This window comes from Scyliorhinus canicula, chromosome 20 (assembly GCF_902713615.1).
Source record: "Scyliorhinus canicula chromosome 20, sScyCan1.1, whole genome shotgun sequence".
Classification (NCBI taxonomy): Eukaryota; Metazoa; Chordata; class Chondrichthyes; order Carcharhiniformes; family Scyliorhinidae; genus Scyliorhinus; species Scyliorhinus canicula.
In genome coordinates, this window is record NC_052165.1 from 85,655,598 (window position 1) to 85,681,328 (window position 25,731).

General features: G+C 48.8%; 2 protein-coding genes across 2 annotated transcripts in view; both read right to left on the bottom strand.

Moving 5' to 3' along the window:
• LOC119954781 (F-actin-monooxygenase MICAL3-like) overlaps positions 1-7,157 on the bottom strand; it is a 194,071-nt gene extending 186,914 nt beyond the window's left edge. Inside the window, exons 1-3 of the mRNA XM_038780321.1 lie at positions 6,939-7,157; positions 2,110-2,225; positions 314-372 (exon numbers count right to left, since the gene is read on the bottom strand). Of these exons, the coding sequence (XP_038636249.1) occupies positions 314-372; positions 2,110-2,225; positions 6,939-7,157 (394 nt within the window). The remainder of the gene's footprint in view (positions 1-313; positions 373-2,109; positions 2,226-6,938) is intronic.
• The window catches only part of LOC119955277 (F-actin-monooxygenase MICAL2-like), a 201,203-nt gene continuing 182,515 nt past the window's right edge, over positions 7,044-25,731 (bottom strand). Inside the window, exons 7-8 of the mRNA XM_038781348.1 lie at positions 20,899-21,003; positions 7,044-7,196 (exon numbers count right to left, since the gene is read on the bottom strand). Of these exons, the coding sequence (XP_038637276.1) occupies positions 7,180-7,196; positions 20,899-21,003 (122 nt within the window). The 3' untranslated portion in view covers positions 7,044-7,179. The remainder of the gene's footprint in view (positions 7,197-20,898; positions 21,004-25,731) is intronic.

Genomic DNA, 25,731 nt, shown 5'->3' on the forward strand with positions numbered 1-25,731 from the left:
CCCCCCCCCCCCCCCCGTACACTCACAATGGGAAGCGCATGCATAGATTTTTAAATAAATTTAAAACCCCCATCATGGATATCCGCGGCTCGGATACAACGCAGGTGGCTGTCTTGGACCCCAACACCCGCGTTATAAAGGGGGACTACTGTAGTCAATTGGGCAGCACAGTGTGTACTGTGGAGGAAAGCAACATTGGCAGGCTAACTACAGCAGAAAGAGGTCAATGTGGGGAAACATAAAGATTGTTCATCGGAAAGTTAGATCGGAATTCAATCCCCAGATCCAATATTCCAGGTCCATGAATACAAACCACTTAAAGGTTCAAAAATCAAAAAGGCGGATACAGCATTGGCTTTCCCATCAAACAGGCTGGAATCCCAGGGAGGTTTGTTCTAGTTAAATAATACTCGGGATAGTTCTCATCTGGAATACTGCATTCAGCAGCGGGTACGGCATGTCGGGAAGGGTATACAAGTCCTGGAGGATGTAGCACAGATTTACGAGAACGATTTAGAGGAAAAGATTCATAAACAAGGCAAGGAGGTGTTTGAAAGGAGGAGGGGCGAGTTGACTCATTCAAAAATGCCTGGCCATCGCTGGCTAAGCCAACATTTATTACCCATCTCCCGCCCTTGAGCCACCTCCTCGAACACAACTGAGTGGCTGGCTCGGACATTTCAGAGGGAGATGTTCAGAGCCGGCCACATGGCTGTGGGTCTGGAGTCACATGTAGGCCGGACTGGGTAAGGACGACAGGTTGGTGGGCAGCACGGTAGCACAGTGGTTAGCACAATTGCTTCGCAGCTCCAGCATCCCAGGTTCGGTTCTGGGCTGGGTCACTGTCTGTGAGGAGTCTGCACGTTCTCCCCGTGTGTGCGTGGGTTTCCTCCGGGTACTCCGGTTTCCTTCCAAAGATGTGCTGGTTAGGTGGATTGGCCATGCTAAATTACCCTTAGTGTCCAAGAAAAAAAGGTTAAGTGGGGGTTACTGGGTTATGGGGAGAGGGTAGATAGGTGGGCTTGAGTAGAGTGCTCTGTGTGGGAGCCGATGCAGACTCGATGGGCCGAATGGCCTCCTTCTGCACTATAAATTCTATGATTTCCTTCCCTAAAGGGCATTAGCGAACCAGATGGGCTTTTGTTTTGACAACCTGCTGCTTTGACAATCAGAATTAAAGAGACTAGCTTCCAAATTGATTTCATTGAACTTAAATTCCCCAGGTGCTTGGATGACATCAACACGTTTAAAATGGTACAAATGTTTTACTGGATAAGAGTTCTCTCTGGAGGACCAGTCCAAAATGACGGGACACTAGAATTCAATCTAGTTTGGTCAGGATAATCAAATCTCAGCATCCAGAGCTGACACGGGGAATTGAGAGCTGTGAAAGGCGGTAGGAGCTGGGTGTAAACTGGAGCTTTCAAAACAGCAACAAAGAAATTAGTAGATGAGGGGACTGAGAAATAGGATGTAAATGGGAGGTAGGGGTGTTGAGGTAGAGGGGCCATGATTGAGTTCAAAGAGACAGGCTCAAGGAGCTGAATGGTCTTCTCCTGTTCCAATGGGCTTGTATGAGAGGATGGCCCATTCACACTGCGATGGGGCAAAAGCCACCAGACAGGGCAAAGTGTGGGCAGCAGGGGGGAGATAGTCATCCATGGGACGTGGGCGTCGCAGGCTGTGCCAACATTTATTGCCCGTTTCTAATGTACCTTTGAGGGGGCATTTAAGAGCCAACCACATTGCTGTGGGTCTGGAGTCAGATGTAGGCCAGACCCGGGTATGATGGCAGATTTCCTAAAGCACATTAGTGAACCAGATCGTTTTTTCCAACATCCAACAATGGTTTCCTGGTCATCGTTAAACTTTTTTAATTCCAGGTTTTTAGTGAATTCTATTTTCACCACCTGCAGTGGCAGGATTCGAACCTGGGTCCCTAGAACATTACTCTGGGTCCGCGGTTTACTAATCCAGTGACAATACCACTCCGCCACCGGCTCCCGAGGAGGAGCTGGGGTCTGGGTACATTCGGAGCTGTCATTGGCCCAGTTAAGAGGAAGTCCCCAGGCCCCAGGACCAATAGCCCAGCAGAATAGTAATTCTCACCTTTCAGCCAGAACACTCAGGGGAGAGGAACCTTGTGCCCAGCTCCGGACCATCCACGCAGCATCGAACGCAGCCAGGAATCCTCGAGCAATCCCAGTTCCCATTGGCCAAAAGGGCTGGGGAGAAAAAATCACAGCATCACAGAGTGCAAGATAGAGGCAGAGACACAGGGGGGGGGAACATGATAGACAGAGAGTGAAAGACAGAGAGAGAGACACACACACACATAGAGACAGAAGAAAAGAGACAGACAGGCCAGAGAGGGAGACAGTGACAGAAAGCAATGGGGAGCCAGAGAGAGCGAGACAGAGAAAGAGAGACAGAGAGAGAGAGAGCGAGAGAAAGAGAGAGACCAGAAAGAGGGAGAGACAGTGACAGAGAGCCAGAGAGAGAAATAAAGAAACAAAATGAGGCAGAGACAGAGAGAGAGACAGAGAAAGAGACAGAGAGAGAGACAGAGCGAGTGACAGAGAGAGAGACAGAGAGAGAGAGAGACAGAGAGATTGAGAGAGAGACAGAGAGAGTGACACAGAGAGAGAGACGCAGAGAGAGAGACACAGAGAGAGAGGCAGAGAGAGAGAGAGACAGAGAGAGACAGACAGACAGAGAGACAGAGAGAGAGAGACAGAGAGAGATTGAGAGAGAGACAGAGAGATTGAGACAGAGAGATTGAGAGAGAGACAGAGAGCGAGACAGAGAGAGAGACAGAGAGCGAGACAGAGAGCGAGGCAGAGAGCGAGACAGAGAGAGAGACAGAGAGAGAGACAGAGAGAGAGACAGAGAGAGAGATAGAGAGAGAGACAGAGAGAGAGAGAGAGGGACGGAGAGAGGGACGGAGAGAGGGACGGAGAGAGGGACGGAGAGAGGGACGGAGAGAGGGACGGAGAGAGGGACGGAGAGAGGGACGGAGAGAGGGACGGAGAGAGGGACGGAGAGAGACAAAGAGTGATAGATAGACAGAGAGCGAGAAAGAGAGAGAAAGAGAGACAGAGACAGAAAGCGAGGGAGAGAGACCACAGGGAGAGAGACCAGAGGGAGAGAGACCAGAGGGAGAGAGACCAGAGGGAGAGAGACAGTGACACACAGACAGCGAGGGAGAGAGTGTAAGACAGATAGTGCGAGACAGGGAGAGGGGAGCGAGACAGAGGCACAGCGAGAGAGACAGAGAGAGACCAGAGAGAGAGACAGTGAGAGAGCCAGAGAGAGAGAGAGACAGACAAAGAGGGAAAGGAGTGAGATAGAGAGAAAGACAAGGGAGAGACAAAGACGAAGAAAAACAGACCAGAGTCAGTGACAGAGAGCCAGAGAGCAAGAGAGAGAAAGAGACCGAGAAAGAGAGGAGCGAGACAGAGAGTGAGACAGAAAGAGTGAGAGACAGAAAAAGAGAGAGATAGTGTGGGGAGTGGGGCTGCCCCACAACGGGAAACCCCATTGACCGGCCGGCGTAACGGAGAATCCCGCCGGCTGGTCGGGGCAGAAATGTGGTGCGACGGAGAATCCGGGCCACCCTCTTTGACAAAACCTTTGGTCATTTGTGATCGGAGTCAATCTTGCACAGCTCAGTGGCACACTTTGCTTCTTACTTCTGGGGTATTTTGGGGCATTTTACCATGTTAAAGGCAATAAATAAGTCTGTTAGGGTTATTGTTTTATTTATCCCTTGTTGCATTTAGTGTAGAGGGAGCTTTACTCTGTATCTAACCCCGTGCTGTACCTGTCCTGGGAGTGTTTGATGGGGACAGTGCAGAGGGAGCTTTACTCTGTATCTAACCCCGTGCTGTACCTGTCCTGGGAGTGTTTGATGGGAACAGTGTAGAGGGAGCTTTACTCTGTATCTAACCCCATGCTGTACCTGTGCTGGGAGTGTTTGATGGGGACAGTGTAGAGGGAGCTTTACTCTGTATCTAACCCCGTGCTGTACCTGTCCTGGGAGTGTTTGATGGGGACAGTGTAGAGGGAGCTTTACTCTGTATCTAACTCCGTGCTGTACCTGTCCAGGGAGTGTTTGATGGGGACAGTGTAGAGGGAGCTTTACTCTGTATCTAACCCCGTGCTGAACCTGTCCTGGGAGTGTTTGATGGGGACAGTGTCGAGGGAGCTTTACTCTGTATCTAACCCCGTGCTGAACCTGTCCTGGGAGTGTTTGATGGGGACAGTGTCGAGGGAGCTTTACTCTGTATCTAACCCCGTGCTGTACTGTCCTGGGAGTGTTTGATGGGGACAGTGTAGAGGGAGCTTTACTCTGTATCTAACCCCGTGCTGTACTGTCCTGGGAGTGTTTGATGGGGACAGTGTAGAGGGAGCTTTACTCTGCATCTAACCCCGTGCTGTACCTGTCCTGGGAGTGTTTGATGGGGACAGTGTAGAGGGAGCTTTACTCTGTATCTAACCCAGTGCTGTACATGTCCTGGGAGTGTTTGATGGGGACAGTGTCGAGGGAGCTTCACTCTGTATCTAACCCCGTGTTGCAGCTGTCTTGGGAGTGTTTGATGATGAACATTGATTGAAATCCCGGGATTCAGAGGTCATAGAATCCCTTCAGTGTGGTAGAAGGCCATTCAGCCCATCAAGCTTACACCGCCCTTTTGAAACAGCACTCTACCTTGGCCCAATCTCCAGCCCTATCCCCATAACTCCACCTAACCTCTGGATATTATGGTGTCGGAATTGAACCTGGGGTCTTGGCGTTGTGAGGCAGCAGTGCTAACCACCAAGCCACCCCACTTCTGTCCTTTTACAGCTGGCAATCCTGTGATGAAACAGCATGTGAACCATTGTTGTTTTTATTCACGATTTGGCAATCTAGATTCCAGCATATGATCCAGCTTAATGATTCATCAGGGAACCCAGCAGTACACTGGACTTGTAATCATTCCATATGATCCAGTCAGCAACTGATTTACTGAGGGAATATAATGATCTCACTGGCAGCCAATAAAACAGCTCATGGCTAATGACTGATGGGACAGGATCTAGTGATCAATTGGCTCATGTTAGGGAATCTGCATTTCTATTAAACCACAACATCGCGTCCATTGACTTATCAATTGAGAGCATGTAATCCTGTGATTCACAACATGTGATCATAGAACATAGAACAGTACAGCACAGAACAGGCCCTTCGGCCCTCAATGTTGTGCCGAGCCATGATCACCCTACTCAAACCCACGTATCTAGCCTATACCCGTAACCCAACAACCCCCCACCCCTTAACCTTACTTTTTTTAAGGACACTACGGGCAATTTATCTTGGCCAATCCACCTAACCCGCACATCTTTGGACTGTGGGAGGAAACCGGAGCACCCGGAGGAAACCCACGCACACACATCAGTGATGCATTCATCCACGGTAGGGTATCCATTGTACTATTGGCAGAACAGGGGATCCTTGATCTACCCACCCAGCACAGGATCAATGGCCTGCTGACTTGGAGCAGGAGAAATGGTCGCCACATAGAACGGAATCCAGTCATCCATTGGCTCACAACATAGGATCTAGTGATCTAAGTTCATAGCATCGGATCCAATGGCCTATTGGCTCACAATCTAGGATCTAGTGACCAACTCAAGGCGTGTGATACAGTGACTGATTTTTCAGACACCACCCTGTGTATTTTTATCAAATACATACAGATAAATTCATAGCTATCTTTCAAATTTAGAAACTCAGCAAAGGCGTTTTAAAATGGCTGAATGGCAGCTTTGCAGAAACTTTGCTATCTCGGAAGGGGCACTAACGCCAGCCCCCTACCCGCCCCCCCTCCCCGCCCACCCCAAAGCTCAATTTCAAAGATCATCTGCATTTCATAACCCAGGGTGGCCAACTAGAGTGTGCTCGTCTGCAAGGACAGCGGACCCCGTAAACCTTCCTTAAGACATTTAACTATCTCGAGAACACAGATGAGGGGTACGCGTTTCAAGTCAAAGACAATATGGAGAGTTGGAAGACATGTGACATGAACATCGAGCTGGTAGAAACAGTCTTGCTGAACAGCAAACTCAATCTGTTCCTTCACCGTACACGGGCAGCAACACAGAAAGAAGCTCAGCTCCGTCTCCGTCTATTTCCACTGGATCTTCTGTACCATTACTAACAAGGTTGATTCATCTATGTATGCCTTTCTCATTGGGTGAAGTCAACAGCACAGGAAAAATGAATTATCCAGCATCGGTTTTCAACCCACTGACTTCTGTTAAGGAATGCCTCATTGGACTTTGATTCGTGACTATGGACCCATGTGACAAAATATTTCATTTCTCGGTGGTCTCTGCACTGTAAACTTTCTTTTCTCCAGCCCTCTTTTACTGCATAAGTTTAAAAGGGATAATATTGCAACGCTCCTCTCCTGTTTGAAAGCAAATCAAAACCCCTTTCTGATAATGATGGGAGGGTGGGTTTGTAGAATTATAGAATTTAAAGTGCAGAAGAAGGCCATTTGGCCCATCGAGTCTGCACCGGCCCGTGGAAAGAGCATCCCACCCAAGCCCAGGCCTCCACCCCTATCACCGCAAACCCACCCAACCTTTTGGACACTGAGGGCAATTTAGAGTTACCAGTCCACCTAACCTGCATATCTTTGAACTGTGGGAGGAAACCGGAGCACCCGGAGGAAACCCACGCACACACGGGGAGAACGTGCAGACTTCAAACGGACAGTCACCTGAGGCTGGAATTGAACCTGGAACCCTGGACCCTGTGAGGCAGCAGTGCAAACCACTCTGCCACCGTGCCACCCCAATTATTAGTTCTGTTATTACTGCTGTTTCAAGTAAAGCCTCCCCGCACACAAAACATTGCAATGAGTTTGATCAAAGACCCATGCACTCACCTCCAATAGACTGTCCCCAACTAGGGCAACCAGGAGCTGCTTGCCGCCCTCATCCCGGATCAGCGAGGCATTCTCCGATGCATACATACAGGTGAAGTCAAACATGGCAACATCCGGCTGGCCGTAATGGTTCATGGCAAAGTCTAGGCGTGGCAGCAGATGATTGGTTGAGAAACTGGCCGCTTCCGTCACATAGTTCAGAAGTGCTTCTTGATTCATATTATTCCGTGAAAGCAGCTTTTCAGTGACAGAGAAATCCTACGTGGGGAGAAGAGACAGACATGCAGAACCGACAATCAAACCCGCTGAGTGTGTGTATGACTGAGAGGGAGAATGTAGAGAGTGCTGAGTGTGTGTATATGCTGATAGGGAGAATGCAGTGAGTGCTGAGTGTGTGTATATGAGTGAGGGGGAGAATGTAGAGTGTGCTGAGTGTGTGTATATGCTGATAGGGAGAATGCAGAGAGTGCTGAGTGTGTGTATATAAGGAGAGGGAGAATGCAGAGAGTGCTGAGTGTGTGTATATGAGTGAGAGGGAGAATGCAGAGAGTGCTGAGTGTGTGTATATAAGGAGAGGGAGAATGCAGAGAGTGCTGAGTGTGTGTATATGAGTGAGAGGGGCAATGCAGAGAGTGCTGAGTGTGTGTATATGCTGATAGGGAGAATGCAGTGAGTGCTGAGTGTGTGTATATGAGTGAGAGTGGGAATGCAGAGAGTGCTGAGTGTGTGTATATGAGTGAGATGGAGAATGCAGTGAGTGCTGAGTGTGTGTATATGAGTGAGAGGGAGAATGCAGAGAGTACTGAGTGTATGTATATGAGTGAGGGGGAATGCAGAGAGTGCTGAGTATGTGTCTATGCTGACAGGGAGAATGCAGAGAGTGCTGAGTGTGTGTATATGAGTGAGAGGGGGAATGCAGAGAGTACTGAGTGTGTGTATATGCTGACAGGGAGAATGCAGAGAGTGCTGAGTGTGTGTATATGAGTGAGAGGGAGAATGCAGAGAGTGCTGAGTGTGTGTATATGAGTGAGAGGGAGAATGCAGAGAGTGCTGTGTGTGTATATGAGTGAGAGGGAGAATGCGCAGAGAGGGGTGATATGAGTGAGAGGGAGAATGCAGAGAGTGCTGAGTGTGTGTATATGAGTGAGAGGGAGAATGCAGAGAGTGCTGAGTGTGTGTATATGCTGATAGGGAGAATGTAGTGAGTGCTGAGTGTGTGTATATGAGTGAGAGGGAGAATGCAGAGAGTGCTGAGTGTGTGTATATGAGTGAGAGGGAGAATGCAGTGAGTGCTGAGTCTGTGTATACTGTCAGGGAGAATGCAGTGAGTGCTGAGTGTGTGTATATGAGTGAGAGGGGCAATGCAGAGAGTGCTGAGTGTGTGTATATGAGTGAGAGGGAGAATGCAGTGAGTGCTGAGTCTGTGTATACTGTCAGGGAGAATGCAGAGAGTGCTGAGTGTGTGTATATGAGTGAGAGGGAGAATGCAGAGAGTGCTGAGTGTGTGTATATGCTGATAGGGAGAATGCAGAGAGTACTGAGTGTGTGTATATGAGTGAGAGGGGGAATGCAGAGAGTACTGAGTGTGTGTATATGCTGACAGGGAGAATGCAGAGAGTGCTGAGTGTGTGTATATGAGTGAGAGGGAGAATGCAGAGAGTGCTGAGTGTGAGTATATGAGTGAGAGGGAGAATGCAGAGAGTGCTGAGTGTGTGTATATGAGTGAGAGGGGAATGCAGAGAGTGCTGAGTGTGTGTATATGAGTGAGAGGGGGAATGCAGAGAGTGCTGAGTGTGTGTATATGAGTGAGAGGGAGAATGCAGAGAGTGCTGAGTGTGTGTATACTGTCAGGGAGAATGCAGAGAGTGCTGAGTGTGTGTATATGAGTGAGAGGGAGAATGCAGAGAGTGCTGAGTGTGTGTATATGAGTGAGAGGGGAGAATGCAGAGAGTGCTGAGTGTGTGTATATGAGTGAGAGGGAGAATGCAGAGAGTGCTGAGTGTGTGTATACTGTCAGGGAGAATGCAGCGAGTGCTGAGTGTGTGTATACTGTCAGGGAGAATGCAGAGGGTGCTGAGTGTGTGTATATGAGTGAGAGGGAGAATGCAGAGAGTGCTGAGTGTGTGTATACTGTCAGGGAGAATGCAGCGAGTGCTGAGTGTGTGTATACTGTCAGGGAGAATGCAGCGAGTGCTGAGTGTGTATACTGTGAGAGGGAGAATGCAGAGGGTGCTGAGCATGTAAACATGACGCAGCAGCTTCGATGGGCCGAGTGGCCTAATTCTGCTCCTATGTCTTATGGTCTTGTGGAGTCGGGTAGATCCGGGAAGAAGGATCTCCTGGCATCTACCGGCCGTGTTGTGCCGCCGTTCGGTCACAACGCTACCGGTGGATCGCGCCCTAATCTCTTCACAGCGCCCCAAGTGGCATCTCTTCAAGATTCTTTACAACCTGAATATATCGTCTCTTGAATTCTATCCCTGCCTTGTTTTTACCATTTTTCTAGCCTAATTTCTCTGCATTGTTACTTTTAGTGATATAGATTGTTCTGTTCCTTTATCCTATTTACACACACGTCTTTTCTGGAGGCCTTTGTGATTCTGTATTCTTCCATCCTGAATGTAACACCTCACTGTGCTGGAAATAGCTTACATTACCTGCCCATTCTGCACCTTTACTCACTTCTTGCTGTGGTTATTAATGATAATCATAGAATTTACAGTGCAGAAGGAGGCCATTCAGCCCATCGAGTCTGCACCAGCTCCTGGAAAGAGCACCCTACCCAAGGTCAACACCTCCACTCTATCCCATAACCCAGTAACCCCACCCAACACTAAGGGCAATTTTGGACACTAAGGGCAATTTATCATGGCCAATCCACCTAACCTGCACATCTTTGGACTGTAGGAGGAAACCGGAGCACCCGGAGGAAACCCACGCACACACGGGGAGGATGTGCAGACTCCGCACAGACAGTGACCCAGGAATCGAACCTGGGACCCTGGAGCTATGAAGCAATTGTGCTATTCACAATGCTACCGTGCTGCCCAGATTTACCAGGATGTTGCCTGGTATGGAGGGCATTAGCTATGAGGAGAGGTTGAATAAACTCGTTTGTTCTCACTGGAATGATGGAGGTTGAGGGGCGACCTGATAAGAGGTCTACAAAATTATGAGGGGCATAGACAGAGTGGATAGTCAGAGGCTTTTCCCCAGGGTTGAGTGGTCAATTACTAGGGGGCATAGGTTTAAGGTGCGAGGGGCAAGGTTTAGAGGAGATGTACGAGGCAAGTTTTTTTTACATAGAGGGGAGTGGGTGCCTGAATCTCGCTGCCGGAGGAGGTGGGGGAAGCAGGGACGATAGTGACATTTAAGGGGCATCTTGACAAATACATGAATAGGATGGGAATAGAGGGATACGGACCCCGGAAGTGTAGAAGATTTTAGTTGATACGGGCAGCATGGTCGGCGCAGGCTTAGAGGGCCGAAGGGCCTGTTCCTGTGCTGTACTTTTCTTTGTTCTTTCTCAATATTAACTTTACCCACAGGTTGATGCTATCTGCAAATTGTGAAATCGTGTTTCGGATCCCTGGGTCCAGATTATTCATGTTAAGTGTGACCAGCACCAATCTTTGCCGAACATCTTCCTCCTTCTTCTGTGGTTCAAACTAATGACTATAACCCCGACTCTCTATTTTCTGAGTTGAAACAAACTTGTGTTACTCCATATGCTCTGACTTTATTCCTGAGTTTGTGATGTAGTAAGTTCAAGTATCTTTCTGTACATCCACTTCCATGACCCTCGCCACCTTTCCCTGCTATTTTCGCAAAGAATGCAAGAAGGTCGAGCACGATCTTCCCTTTTGAAATCCGTCCTGACTAATTCTGATCTATTTTCGAGTTCCAGATAGCTTCCTCCAACACCTTTGGGAAAAGATGTAACTTTCTTTCCTCCCAGCATGTTAATCTAATTGATCTAAAGCTCCTCGGCCATGTTCTATCTTCTGTCCTTTCTAAATCTGCAATCACATCCGGGACAAGTTGGAATTTAATTGAAGCATTTCAGGAATTGATATTGAGGATAGCAGGCAGGGGATTGGGTTGGGGAATGAGGCCTGCAGGGCAGGGCTGGTTTGTGTATATCATTAGGAGTGAGTTACAAGGGATCGAACTGAGTGGTTTCTGCATAGTTTAATTGTCTGGGCTGCTCAAGTCCTGACTCCGCCCCTTCGTGTGGGCCACAGTGTGCCTGACACACAAAGGGTGAGACCATGGGCTCCGCTACATACTGTTCCCTCCTTGCAAATACTTCAAATTTCCACCTTTCGAGATCATATTCAAGTGAGCATTTGTAATGATCGGTATAAAATATGCAGAAATTGCATGAAAAATGCAGTGAAGACATAATTGTGAGTCCCTTTTGGGACCAATCACAACGGACGTATTCCATCCAATCACAGAATCCCGAAGGACAGAAGGAGGCCATGCGGCCCATCGAGTCTGCACTGACCCTCTCAAAGAGCACCCTAACCTAGGCCCACTTCCCCGCCTTATCCCAATAACCCCTTAACCTAACCTACACATCATTGACAGTGCTTTTACAATATTTGCCCATCGCAATTTCTGCTCTACCAAATAATCGGAAAGAAAATTCTGCTGGTGCTGGAGTTATGAAATAAAAGCAGAAATCACAGGATAGGACTCAGCAGGTCTGCCTGTGGAGACAGGATCACAGTTCACGTTCCAGCTTCAGGAACCTCTGTCTCGGTTGCATCAAAGCGATGGCTTGTTGTACGCCCGTCACTGTCGATGGACTAAAGTCCTTACTGATGTTCCAATAAATCACCACTGATGAAGAAGAGAAGCTAGGATTGCTGAAAGCACCATCAAGAGTTTCAATTTGGAGCTATTTATTGCACCAGAAAGACTCTCATTAATCCAAGAGCGACTGGATGTCATGGGCAGTTCTCTGTATTCATTGATAAGCATGAGAGTGACAGGAGCAAAAAGTTAGAAAGGGAAATTACTGGCGATGAATGTTTTTACACAGTGCAGGCTGAGCACCCCTTATTCGAAATTCCGCAACTCGGAATGCTCTGAAATCCCACTTGTTTCCGCGCACCGAAATTACGTTTCTCGAAAGAAAATAACATGGTGTTCAGCCGAGATCCGTTAGCTATGCGGCGTTTCGCAACTATACCTATGCGTATTCACGGTAGCACAGTGGGTAGCACTGTTGCTTCACAGCGGCAGGGTCCCAGGTTCGATTCCCGGCTTGGGTCACTGTCTGTGCGGAGTCTGCACGTTCTCCCCGTGTTTGCGTGGGTTTCTTCCGAGTGCTCCGGTTTCCTCCCACAAGTCCCAAAAGACATACTGTTAGGTGAATTGGACATTCTGAATTCTCCCTCTGTGTACCCGAATAGGTGCCGGAATGTGACGACTAGGGGATTTTCACAGTAACTTCATTGCAGTGTTAATGTAAGCCTACTTGTGACAATAAAGATTATTATTCCAAAATTCTAACAATTCTGGAATGTTTATATTCAGATCTCTCTCTGCAGTTGAATTGCCGTGCTGTCTGACGTGTATGTTCTATAGCCTGTGTGTGAAATGATTCGTTCCTAAGCTCACACTGGCCACGTTAGTCACAAAAATTAAAGTCAGACGCTAGGGTCACTCGTAACTTCTATCACATTCTTTTTCTCGGTCTTTCTTTCTGCCATTTTCTCTCCCTGTTCCTATCGGCATTCGGTTTTCCACTGATCTTTTCATTGTTCCCGGAGCAGAGGAGGGAAGGGCTGCACGGGTAGCATTGTGAATAACACAATTGCTTCACAGCTCCAGTGTCCCAGGTTCGATTCCAGCTTGGGTCACTGTCTGTGCGGAGTCTACACATCCTCCCCGTGTGTGCGTGGGTTTCCTCCGGGTGCTCCGGCTTCCTCCCACAGTCCAAAGATGTGCGGGTTAGGTGGATTGGCCATGATAAATTGCCCTTAGTGTCCAAAATTGCCCTTAGTGTTGGGTGGGGTTACTGGGTTATGGGGATAGGGTGGAGGTGTTGACCTTGGGTAGGGTGCTCTTTTCACGAGCCGGTGCAGACGGGCCGAATGGCCTCCTTCTGCACTGTAAATTCTATGATAATCTATGAACTGCGTCAGTCAAAGGTTGACAAGACATTAAGACGGGGCTGGTAGGCGCATTGTAGTGTCCCCTCGACAGGAAAGACAAGAACATCACGGAGAGACACGGTTGAAAGAAGTGGAAAGAGAGGCTGCTGAGACCAGAGCCACAAGCTCCCCCAGCAAAGGCCTGCATAGATGGATCAACCTTCTGACATGTTCGTGAGCAGGATCTTGTTGCTCTTGAAGCAAGTTATCACCTCTGCTGTTGTCGGTGCTATACCAGGCTTCTTATCAAGGAGCAGCAAGATGACACTGCAAAACATGCCCTCTACCAGATAGGATATCAGCAGTTCGGCAGATGTGACTGCAGAGGAAGAACTGTAAAGAATTACGTTAGTAACAAAACCAGATAGAAATGTATCTTGGATGAAGAGTTACAGGAGCTTCCTCGTATCAGGCCTTCAATCTTGAACCAAGAACGGCAAACACGCAGCCCTTCAGACAGGTGAACTTCAGACCTGCTTTCTGCAGTGATGATTTCAATCACATCCTCAACTCTTGAGGGATTGGGCGCTACGACTTTGTCAATAACAGTAAAAAAACAACTGGACTGATTTATCGGGTCTTGAGCAGTTTTGTCAATATGGTAGCAGAGCAGGGCAGCCAGCTGGGATCTTCACCTCCATCGCTCCATGTTGCCACGGTGATTGAGTCAACCATCTTTCAAGCAGATTGACTGGAGGTGTGCAGTTTGGAAGAAAGTCATTCTCATATCACTTCAGAGTTAAAATCAGGACAATCTGTTGCCCAGGAACAAGAATCTGGCTTCTCTCAGGCTCCATGTGATCAGGTTACTGAGCAGACAGCCAACTGTGACTCCCAGATAAACAGGGTTTAGTCTCGTTAACGGAGCTGTACAAAGATGGGCCATGTCACAGCACGAGAGGGCAGCTATAGACGGAAACGGTCAAGGAAGAGCTGGTCACAGAACACCTTCTTCAGGGATGAATGGAGCATGATGAGAAGGATGTCAGGCAATACCACGGACATCATTTACAATATGGTTAATCTTTCTGATCCTTCCTTGGAGGCCGATCATTTACAGCTCATGACATCAGGTCAAGATGCTCCAGCACCTTTAATCAAGGATCTAACGGAGGCCAAGGAAAAGAGAAAGGACGCATTGCTGACTTTTGTATTATCTTGGATTGTAATGGCACAGGAAGAGGCCATTCAGCCCATCGAGTCCGCACCGGCCATTGGAAAGAGCACCCCACCCGAGCCCACGCATCCACCCCATCCCCGTAACCCGGTAACCGCTTTTGGACACTAAGGGGCAATTTATCATGGCCAATCCACCTACACTGCACATCTTTGGTTTGTAGGAGGAAACTGGAGCATCCGGAGGAAACCCACACAGACAGGGGGAGAAAGTGCAAACTCCACACAGTCGTCACCCGAGGCTGGAATTGAACCCGGGGGCGGGATTCTCCGACCCTCCGTGGCGGAATCGCGCCCGGCGCGGATAATAGTCATTCACGGCGGAAATACGGCGCGACGGCACTTCCGCGATTCTCCACGGACCCGCCAGTCGTGCCCGCGCAGTGAAAGAGGCCCCTGCGGCGATTCTCCGCGGTCGACCGGCTGAACTCCCACCGGCATGGTTTACATCTGGCACCACCCGGCGGGAGCTCGGACCCGCGGCGGTGGTCCTGGTTGGGGGGGGGGCGGGGCGGGGGGAATCCGTCCTCCGCCCGCGCCCGCTGTGTGGGTCCGCCATGTTGGCGACGCCCGCGCCGAAGTGGGCCTCCGTGCACATGCGCAGCCGTGCAGTCTGGACAGCAGGGCACCTCCAACAGCCAGAGCTGCGGGGCGCACGTGCTAGCCCCCTGGAAAACGGAGAATCACCCCGGACTTTCGAGGAAATACTCCGGAGTAATTCTTGCCCATTTTCCGGCGGGCATTAGTCCCCAAAAGGGAGAATCCCCCCCATGACCTTGCAGCTTGTGAGACAGCAGTGCTAACCATTGTGCCACCATGCCACATCTTGACTGAGTGCCATTCTCCTGCCTTTTTCCTGTACCCCTGCACATAATTATTTGAATAGAAACTTTCTAATGCCCTCTTGAATGCCCCAACTGAACCTGCCTCCACCACACTGGCAGACCTCAACCACTCGCTGTGTGAAAAGGACTTTTCTCACACCACAATCGCATCTTTGTGCAAATCACTTTAAATCTGTGCCCTCTCGTTCTTGATCCTTTAAAGAGTGGGAACAGTTTCTCCCGATCTACCCTGTCGAGCTCCCTCATGATTTTGAGCATCCCTATCAAATCTCCTCTTTGCCTTCTTCTCTCCAAGGGAATCAGCCCCAACCTCTCCAATCCTCAGCCCTGGAGCCATTCTTGTAAACCTCTTCCACACTCTCTCTCCAATACGTTCTCATTCTTCCTATAATGTGGAGCCCAGAACTGTGCACACTATCCCAGCTGAGATCTAACTAGTATCTTGTGTAAATTCAGCATAACCTCCTTGTACTCTATGCCCCATATTAATAAAGCCCAAAATATTTCATGAACTGCTCTCTACGCCTATCCTCCCAACTTCAATCATCTTTGCAGATAAACGCCCTCTGCTCCTACACGCCTCATTCAATATTGTCTCTCCATGTTCTTCCTTCCAAAATACATCACCTCACACTTCTCTGCCCCCCCCCCCCCCCCCCCCCCCCAACCAACCTGTCCATGTCCTTCTTCTACACTGTCCTCTTCACAGTTTACAATACTTCCAAGTTTCGTGGCCCCACTTTGAAACTGTCCCCTGGTCACCAAGATCTAGCTGATTGATATATATTGGGAAAAGCGAGGGTCCCAATATCAAACACTGGGGAACACCACTGTGAACTTGCCTACATCCCGAAACATGTCCACAGACCATTCCTCTCTGCTTCCTGTTATTCAGCTAATTTTGTATCCATGTTGCTGCTGCCCCTTTTATTCCATGAGCTGTAACTTTTCTCACAAGTCTGTCGTGTGGCACAGTGTTGAATACCTTCTGAAAGTCCATGTACACCACATCAACAGCATTACCCACATCAACACCTTCTGTTACCTCCAGCAAGTTAATAAAACGCAGTTTCGTCTTTTGAAATCCATGCAGGCTCTTCATAATCAACCCACCTTTTTCCACCTGACTGCGAATTCTATTCCGAATATTTTTTCTGGAAGCTTCACCACCACTGATGTTAAACTGACTGGCCTGGAATTGCTGGGTTTTTAGGCAGATAGAAACATTTCATAGAATTTCCAAGTCTGCACTGGCCCTTGGAAAGAGCACCCTATCTAAGCCCACACCCCCACCCTATCCCTGTAACCCCACCTAACCTTTTTGGACACTAAGACAATTTATCATGGCCAATCCACCTAACCTGCACATCTTTGGACAGTGGGAGGAAACCGGAGCATCCGGAGTAAACCCACGCGGACACGGGGAGAACGTGCAGACTCCGCACAGACAGTGACCCAAGCCGGGAATCGAACCTGGGACCCTGGAGCTGTGAAGCAACAGCACAAAACACTGTGCTGTTGTGCCACCAAACCTTTTTTGAACAAGGATGTAACCGTTCTCCAGCCCCCCCCCCCCCCCCCCCCCCCCCCGAGTCTATAAAAAGATTGAAGGTTATGGCCTGCGTCCCTCTTATTTCCATTCTCACTCTCTTCAATATCCCAGAATGCATCTCAACCGGTCCCAGTGCCCTGCCAACTTTCAGTACCAACAGTCTATTCAACACTACGGCCGTATCAATTCCAAACACTTCTAGGGACAGAGTTTCCTCATCTGTCACCGTGATATCTATCTCCTTGCTAAAGACAGATGCAATGTATTCATTTAATACCTCAGCTATGCCTCCAACTTCCATGTGTAGATTCCCTACTTGGTCCCCTTGGGGCCCTACTCTCCCTTTTACCACTCTTTAACTATGTATACGCCAAGGATGACTTTTCATGAAAGATGGCAGCTTTTACGGTCATGTCAAGGAGATGAAACTAAAGACAGTGAAGGACACGGGAAAATTTGCGGTAACTAAACGAAATGGTCCGGAGATTCCTCCGAGAACAGATCAATAACAGAGCTCTCAAACTATCCGTTGTTGAAGCTATTAGAAAAGTGGACATCACTGAGATGGGCAGCACGGTAGCTTGTGGATAGCACAAATGCTTCACAGCTCCAGGGTCCCAGGTTCGAATCCCGGCTTGGGTCACTGTCTGTGTGGAGTCTGCACGTTCTCCCCGTGTGTGCGTGGGTTTCCTCCGGGAGCTCCGGTTTCCTCCCACAGTCCAAAGATGTGCAGGTTAGGTGAATTGGCCAGGCTAAATTGCGCTCAGGGTCCAAATTGCCCTTAGCGTTAGGTGGGGTTACGGGGATAGGGTGGAGGTATGGGCTTGGGTAGGGTGCTCTTTCCAAGAGCCGGTGCAGACTCGATGGGCCGAATGACCTCCTTCTGCACTGTAAATTCTATGAGATGCTGGGACATTCGAAACATCATAGCTTTGACAAAGGGTCATCTGGACTCGCAATGTTAGCTCTTTTCTCTCCCTACACATGCTGCCAGACCTGCTGAGATTTTCCAGCATTTTCTCTTTGCATTCGGAACATTATCCTTGCCTCTCGCTAATTATAACAAAGAACAAAGAAAAGTACAGGATAGGAACAGGCCATTCGGCCCTCAAAGCCTGTGCCGATCATGGCGCCCTAACTTAAAAACAAAACCACCTTCTGCCCTTAACTCGGTCCGTAGCCCTCTATTCCTCCCTGTTCATGTAATTATGGCGGTTCCATCTTCAAAACTAAGTAAGCACAGCTCTCTCACTTTTTAGAGTCATCAGTCAACCCACCCCTTCCACTGTTGTGACCATCACGTAGTAAAGGATGGGTATTGGATGCTATGGCATTGATTCAAATCATGAAGCCACAATTACTGACCAATTAATCAAAAGTAATCATCTTTATTGTCACAAGTAGGCTTCCATTAACAATGCAGTGAAGTTACTGTGAAAAGCCTCTCGTCGCCACACTCTGGCACCTGTTCGGGTACACAGAGGGAGAATTCAGAATGTCCAATTCAACTAACAGCACGTCTTTCGGGACTTGTGGTAGGAAACCGGATAATGCGGAGGAAACCCACACAGACACAGGGAGAACGTGCAGACTTCGCACAGACAGTGACCCAAGCCGGGGATCGAACCTGGGACACTGGTGCTGTGAAGCAACAGTGCTAACCACTGTGCAACCATGAAATCGGAGTATCCTCCTGAGGCAAGCAGAGATGGACAAGTGAAGAGTGATCCGACTTGTTCCAGACAGATGCAAGATTCGAAGCATCAAGAGCACAGTAGCATTGTGGATAGCACAATCGCTTCACAGCTCCAGGGTCCCAGGTTCGATTCCGGCTTGGGTCACTGTCTGTGCGGAGTCTGCACATCCTCCCCGTGTGTGCGTGGGTTTCCTCCGGGTGCTCTGGTTTCCTCCCACAGTCCAGTGCAGGTTAGGTGGATTGGCCATGATAAATTGCCCTTAGTGTCCAAAATTGCCCTTAGTGTTGGGTGGGGTTACTGAGTTATGGGGATAGGGTGGAGGTGTTAACCTTGGGTAGGGTGTTCTTTCCAAGAGCCGGTGCAGACTCGATGGGCCGAATGGCCTCCTTCTGCACTGTAAATTCTATGAAATAAGAGGGATGCAGGCAGAGGGAAGTCAGATGGAGGAATGCAAATCGCCAAAATGTTCTCTTATGACTGGAAAATCCCAGTGCAAAACATCTTTCAGTGACAGCGTGGAAAATCAACTCCAATTGCTCTCTGAAAGATTGAGAGAGTTTGCAGGAGAGATCGTTGATGACAGAATCCTTTTTGTTGGGAGACACAAGTGGTTGTCCTGCCAGACAATCCAGACAGGAAAACAGACCAGGAGCTGATATCAAAGAGAAAATGCTGGAAAATCTCAGCAGGTCTGGCAGCATCTGTAGGGATGTAGGGAGAGAAAAGAGGCCAGATGACCCTATGTCAAAGCTAAAAGACAGAGAAAGTGGGAAATATTTATACTGTGGAGTGAGAATGAAAGATGTGTCATAGCCACAGACACCCAGGGCGGCAAGGTAGCATAGTGGTTAGCACAGTTGTTTCACAGTGCCAGGGTCCCCCGGCTTGGGTCACTGTCTGTACGGAATCTACACATCCTCCCCCTGTGTGCGTGGGTTTCCTCCCACAGTCCAAAGATGTGCAAGTTAGGTGGATTGGCCACGACAAATGCCTTTAGTTAGGTGGGGTTGCTGGGTTACGGGATAGGGTGGAAGTTGGGTGCTCTTTCCAAGAGCTGGTGCAGGCTCGATGGGCTGAATGGCCTCCTTCTGCACTGTAGATTCTATGATTCTTTAAATATTTCCCACATTCTCTGCCTTTTAGCTTTGACAAAGGGTCATGTGGACTCGAAACGTTAGCTCTTTTCTCTCCCTACACATGCTGCCAGACCTGTTGAGATTTTCCAGCATTTTCTCTCTGGTTTCAGAGTCCAGCATCAGCAGTAATTTGCTTTTATTAAGGAGATGATATCAAATCTGCAGCAACAGGTGGCAATGTTTGCCTCCCTCCACTTTTTGACCGAGGGACTATTTAAATGAATGAAAAATGAAAATTGTTTATTGTCACGAGTAGGCTTCATTGAAGTTACTGTGAAAAGCCCCTAGTCGCCACATTATGGCGCCTGTCCGGGGAGGCTGGTACGGGAATCGAACCGTGCTGCTGGCCTGCTTTAAAAGCCAGCGATTTAGCCCAGTGAGCTAAACCAGCCCCTTGGGAGAATGCACGAATGTCAAATGATAAATGAGTGCAAATGTCCCTCGGAAACTTAAATAATCTGACGTGGAATAAATGGTTGCTACGGAGGTTTCTTCCTGAACAGCATATATGAGTAATAACTTTGATGTATGTATAAGTAGTAGTTTCAGGAATCCAACACCCATAGGCTTATTGGAGAGAGAGGTAGCTGGATCTTTACGGCAAGAATTAGCAACAGCTTCCTGGAGAGAGTTTGCAGGTTCTGGGCTTTGCCTATACAGCCTGTAATGGTTCTCCTGTAATCATTCCAGGTTCAGAAACGCATTCTTTCCGAGAGGCTTTAGCTGGATCTTTTACTTGCCAAAATCCAAACTGAAACCTCCTTAGGTCTCTGAAGCATTTTAGTGGGTTAGGGTCCAATCACTACCTGTTACCAGGCAAAGTTCAGCCTTTTGGGCAAATTCATTCAGCCACGAGCCAAATCAATCAAACCGAGTCCCAGCCCATCTCTTCTCACTGAAGCCAGTAAGTCTACAACTCCAGTTCAAACCAGCACAAATATCCAAATTCTTCTGCTTGAATTAAAGGTACAGGTTGCTTGTATTAAAGCCACTGTCCATTAATCATCCATGGATCAAAAATGTAACAACAAAAATAAAAGAAGGGCTGAATATGGGAATAAACAGGAAGGATCCTTACACTTAAACCAGCCACATTAAACATTTAGCCATCATGGTGATGCGTCCCAATTGCTCGTGGGAAAGACGTCTGTGGAATTTTTGTTTTTCACTGCTTTTGGCAATCTCTCGCCCAGTTTACAGGCTCGGGGACTTTGCAGCTTTTGGCAATCTCTCGCCCAGTGTTCAGGCTCGGGGACGTTGCAGCTTTTGCTTCAGATACACATTTTGAAGATGTTTACGGTCGGTGCTTCCCAGAGGGTGACTACAAAGCTCAAAATGTAGACAAGGAAACAGCCCACGGTCTATGAGGAGACTGTGTTTGGCTTACCTACCTGTAGAATGACTCCCTTCTCCAGAAGGCTCTGCTTCTTGGCAGTCATGACAAAGTAGTGCGTGTCATCCTTGTAGTAAACAATGTTTTCTAAATCTACACCTGTGAGAAAGTAACAGCAGCAAATTAAACACGGTGCAAGCAGGGCTGATCAAACTGTACAAACTTAACCAAAACCCAGCACCTCGGTCACTCAAACATCCAATCAGTCATCTACAATCCATGCCAGTACCAGTAATACCAGCCACATTTGAATGCCTATTGCCCCATGGCTAGATACCAACCTTGGCCAAAACCCTCAGCACTTCCTTGTGCCGTATCCCTCTATACCCATCCTATCCATGTGTTTGTCAAGATGCCTTTTGAACGCCGTTAATATATCTACTTCCACAACCTCCCCTGGCGACACGTTCCAGGCACTCACCACCCTCTGCGTAAAAAAACCTGCCTCGCACGTCTCCTCTAAACTTTGCCCCACGGACCTTAAACCTATGCCCCCTGGTGAATGACCCCCCCACCCTGGGAAAGGGTTCCTACCCATCCACTCTATCCATGCCCCTCATAATCTTGTCGACCTCTATCAGGTCACCCCTCAACCTCCGTTGTTCTAAAATGAAAACAGTCCGAGTTTATTCAGCCTCTCCACATAGCTAACACCCTCCAGGCCAGGCAACATCCTGGTAAACCTCCTCTGCACCCTCTCCAAAGCCTCCACATCCTTCTGGTCATGGTGGCGGCCAGAATTGTGCGCAATATTCCAAGTGCTCTTTCAGAGGGTCAGTGCCGACTCGATGGGCCCAATGGTCTCCTTCTGCACTATCGGAATTCTATGGTTCTAGAATGTGAGATATTGTTCTCTGGAACATTTATGGAGCACACAGAGTTCCAGCGATTTCTTGAGATGGTCAAGCAAATTGGTAAGTTTCTGTCAAATTTAACAGAGGTCAATGAGCCTTCGAGACAGGGTCGACTGTGGTGGTGGAACGTGGACAAGCAAAATCCTTTCGAAAGGAGGAAACAGTTATTCATCACTTCTGAAACCTTGGCATTTCTGACCCAAAATTACCGACCATTGAGCAGCAGATGCAAAAGAACAATCTATTAAAATAGTAACACCTGAACGGTGTTGTAAATGTGAATTCATTGTACAGAGGCAACTGTCAAAATCCACTGTTCACGTCCAACTGGCTAAGTAACGTACTCTTGGTTAGTTTGACAAGGCTCCCACTCAATGAGAATACAGGCTGGACCTCATGTTCCACTGATTTGTTTAATTGATTTAATCCACACAGATTCTTATCGAGCCGTTTGGTGACTATTCCTGAACAACATTTTGTTGGCACGTTAGCCAATGGGTTAACCCCTCACTGCTGCATCTGTTCAATTTCACCCTTGACCTTGTCCCAGAGTGGGTTCCTCAGTATAAGGGACAGATTGATGTACATCAGCAGGGTGAGATGGTAATCCGTCTGTAACTTCCAGTGGCCTCGGAATTGATTTTGGAGAGTACTGCCAGAAAGCTCATTCACAATGTCATCCACTTAATAGACTAATTTCCGGTTTGGGCATCTCTTTCTGCTAACTTGATTCTGCTCACACTTGATTTTGAATGACATTTTAAGGTTCATGGATTTACTTCAGCTTTGCCATGTTTAGCTCACTCGGCTGGTTTAGCTCACTCGGCTAAATCGCTGGATTTTAAAGCAGACTAAGGCAGGCCCAGCAGCACAGTTCGATTCCCGTACCAGCCTCCCTGGACAGGCGCCGGAATGTGGCGACTAGGGGCTTTTCACAGTAACTTCATTGAAGCCTACTCGTGACAATAAGCGATCTTCATTTCGTAAAGGGACCTCGTAAATTGATAGGTGAGGGTTGCAATGTCGTGGGCGGGATTCTCTAATCCGGCGGCAGAGTGCCCACGCCATCGTAAACGGCGTCGTGTTTTACAATGGCGTGAACGGGCCGACGCCATGACTAATTCTGGCCCCTACAGGGGGCCAGCACAGCACTGGAGCAGTTCACGCTGCTCCAGCTGCTGATCCCGGCGCAAACTGGGCACCGCGGGATCCGCGCATGCGCAGTGGCTTTCTTCAACATGGCGCAGGACTACAGGGGCTGGCACGTTGGAAAGGAGGCTCCCAGCCAGGGAGGCCGGCCCGCCGATTGGTGGGCCCCAATCGCGGCCCGCCCCCACCCCCCGGGGTTGAACCCCGCTATCCCCCCCCCCACCCGCCACAGGCCACCCCCGACCCTTCCATGCAGAGTTCCCACCGGCTGAGAGCAGGTGTGGACGGCGCTGGTGGGACTCGTCGTCTTCACGACGGCCGCTCGGCCCATCCCTGGCTGAGAATCGGTGGGCCGGCCGCTTAGAGCAGCCCCCGACCGACGCCGTGCCAACCACACCGGCGCCAATGGCGCTATGCCCCACTCTGCGGAGAATTGTGTGCCGGCGACGGGACGGCGTGACGCGATTCATGCTGGTCACGGGAATTCTCCGGCCCGGCCCTGGGCTGAGAGAATCCCTCCCCATCTGTTTGAACCATTTGACTTCATCTGATAAGACAGAAATCCCTGCTCCTGTGTCTAGTTTCGACTCTGTGGGTTTCCCAACCACTTTGAGTTTAATAGTTTTTTAAAATTAATTCATGGAACGTGAGCGTCGCTGGCTGGGCCAGCATTTATTACCCATTCCCAACTGGCCTGCAACTGAGATTCGGACACGGACCCATTGCTGAGGGTCTAGAATCTCGTGTAGGCCAAACCAGGAAAGAATGGCAGATTTCCTTCCAAATCACAGAATCCCTACGGTGCAGGAGGCCTTTCAGCCCATCGAGTCTGCACTGACCCTCTGAAAGAGCACCCTACCCAAGCTCACTTCCCCACCCGATCCCAATAACCCCTTAACCTAACCTACACATCCCTGGTCACTAAGGGGCAATTTAGCATGGTAATCCACCTAACCCGCACATCTTTGGACAGTAGGAGGAAACCGGAGCACCAGGAGGAACCCCACGCAGACACGGGGAGAACGTGATTACTCCACAGAGAAACAGTGAGCCAAGGTGGGAACTGAAACCGGGATGCTGGCGCTGTGGGGCAACACTGCTAAGCACTGTGCCACCATCCCTAAAGGACATTGGTGAACCAGATGGGTTTTTAGGACACTCAACAATGTTTTCATGGTCATCATTAAACTTCTGATTCCAGATATTTTATTAAATTCTAATTTCTCCGCCTGCTGTGGTGGGATTGGAACCCGGGTCCCCAGAGCCTAACCCTGGGCCTCTGGATTGTAAGTATTTGCACCTTGGGACCTTCTCCTCATTCCAAATCTATCATGTGACCTGACATCAGCATCATATAGACTCCTGACATTAACCCTTTCCTCAACACGGTGATGCCAACAGGCTGCGTCATCAAGGAATCAAATCCCATGGGTGTAGAAGATTAAAGGTTGATCCTGTAGTGATCTCTGTGTGCATGTACATAAGAACAAAGAGAACACAGAACAAAGAAAATTACAGCACAGGAACAGGCCCTTCGGCCCTCCCAGCCTGCGCCAATCCAGATCCTTTATCTAAACCTGTCGCCTATTTTCCAAGGTCTACTTCCCTCTGTTCCTGCCCATTGATATACCTGTCTAGCTGCCTCTTAAATGATGCAATCGTGCCCACCTCTACCACCTCCGCTGGTAAAGCGTTCCAGGCACCCACCACCCTCTGCGGAAAAAACTTTCCACGCACATCTCCCTTAAACTTTCCCCCTCTCATCTTGAAATCGTGACCCCTTGTAACTGACACCCCCACTCTTGGAAAAAGCTTGTTGCTATCCACCCTGTCCATACCTCTCATAATTTTGTAGACCTCAATCAGGTCCCCCCTCAACCTCTGCCTTTCCAACGAAAACAATCCTAATCTACTCAACCTTTCTTCATAGCTAGCCCCCTCCATACCAGGCAACATCCTGGTGAACCTCCTCTGCACTCTCTCCAAAGCATCCACATCCTTCTGGTAATGTGGCGACCAGAACTACACCCAGTATTCCAAATGTGGCCTAACCAAAGTCCTATACAACTGTAACATGACTTGCCGACTCTTGTACTCAATACCCCGTCCGATGAAGGCAAGCATGCTCTATGCCTTCTTGACCACTCTGTCAACCTGCGTTGCCACCTTCAGGGTACAATGGACCTGAACTCCCAGATCTCTCTGCACATCAATTTTCCCCAGGACCCTTCCATTGATCATATAGTCCGCTCTTGAATTTGATCTTCCAAAATGCATCACCTCGCATTTGCCTGGATTGAACTCCATCTGCCATTTCTCTGCCCAACTCTCCAATCTATCTATATTTTGTTGTATTCTCTGACAGTCCTCCTCGCTATCTGCAACTCCACCAATCTTTGTATCATCTGCAAACTTGCTAATCAGACCACCTATACCTTCCTCCAGGTCATTTATGTAGATCACAAACAACAGTGGTCCGAGCACGGATCCCTGTGGAACACCACTAGTCACCCTTCTCCATTTTGAGACACTCCCTTCCACCACTACTCTCTGTCTCCTGTTGCCCAGCCAGTTCTTTATCCATCTAGCTAGTACACCCTGAACCCCATACGACTTCACTTTTTCCATCAACCTGCCATGGGGAACCTTATCAAATGCCTTACTAAAGTCCATGTATATGACATCTACAGCCCTTCCCTCATCAATTAACTTTGTCACTTCCTCAAAGAATTCTATTAGGTTTGTAAGGCATGACCTTCCCTGCACAAAACCATGCTGCCTATCACTGACAAGTCTGTTTTCCTCCATATGGGAATAGATCCTA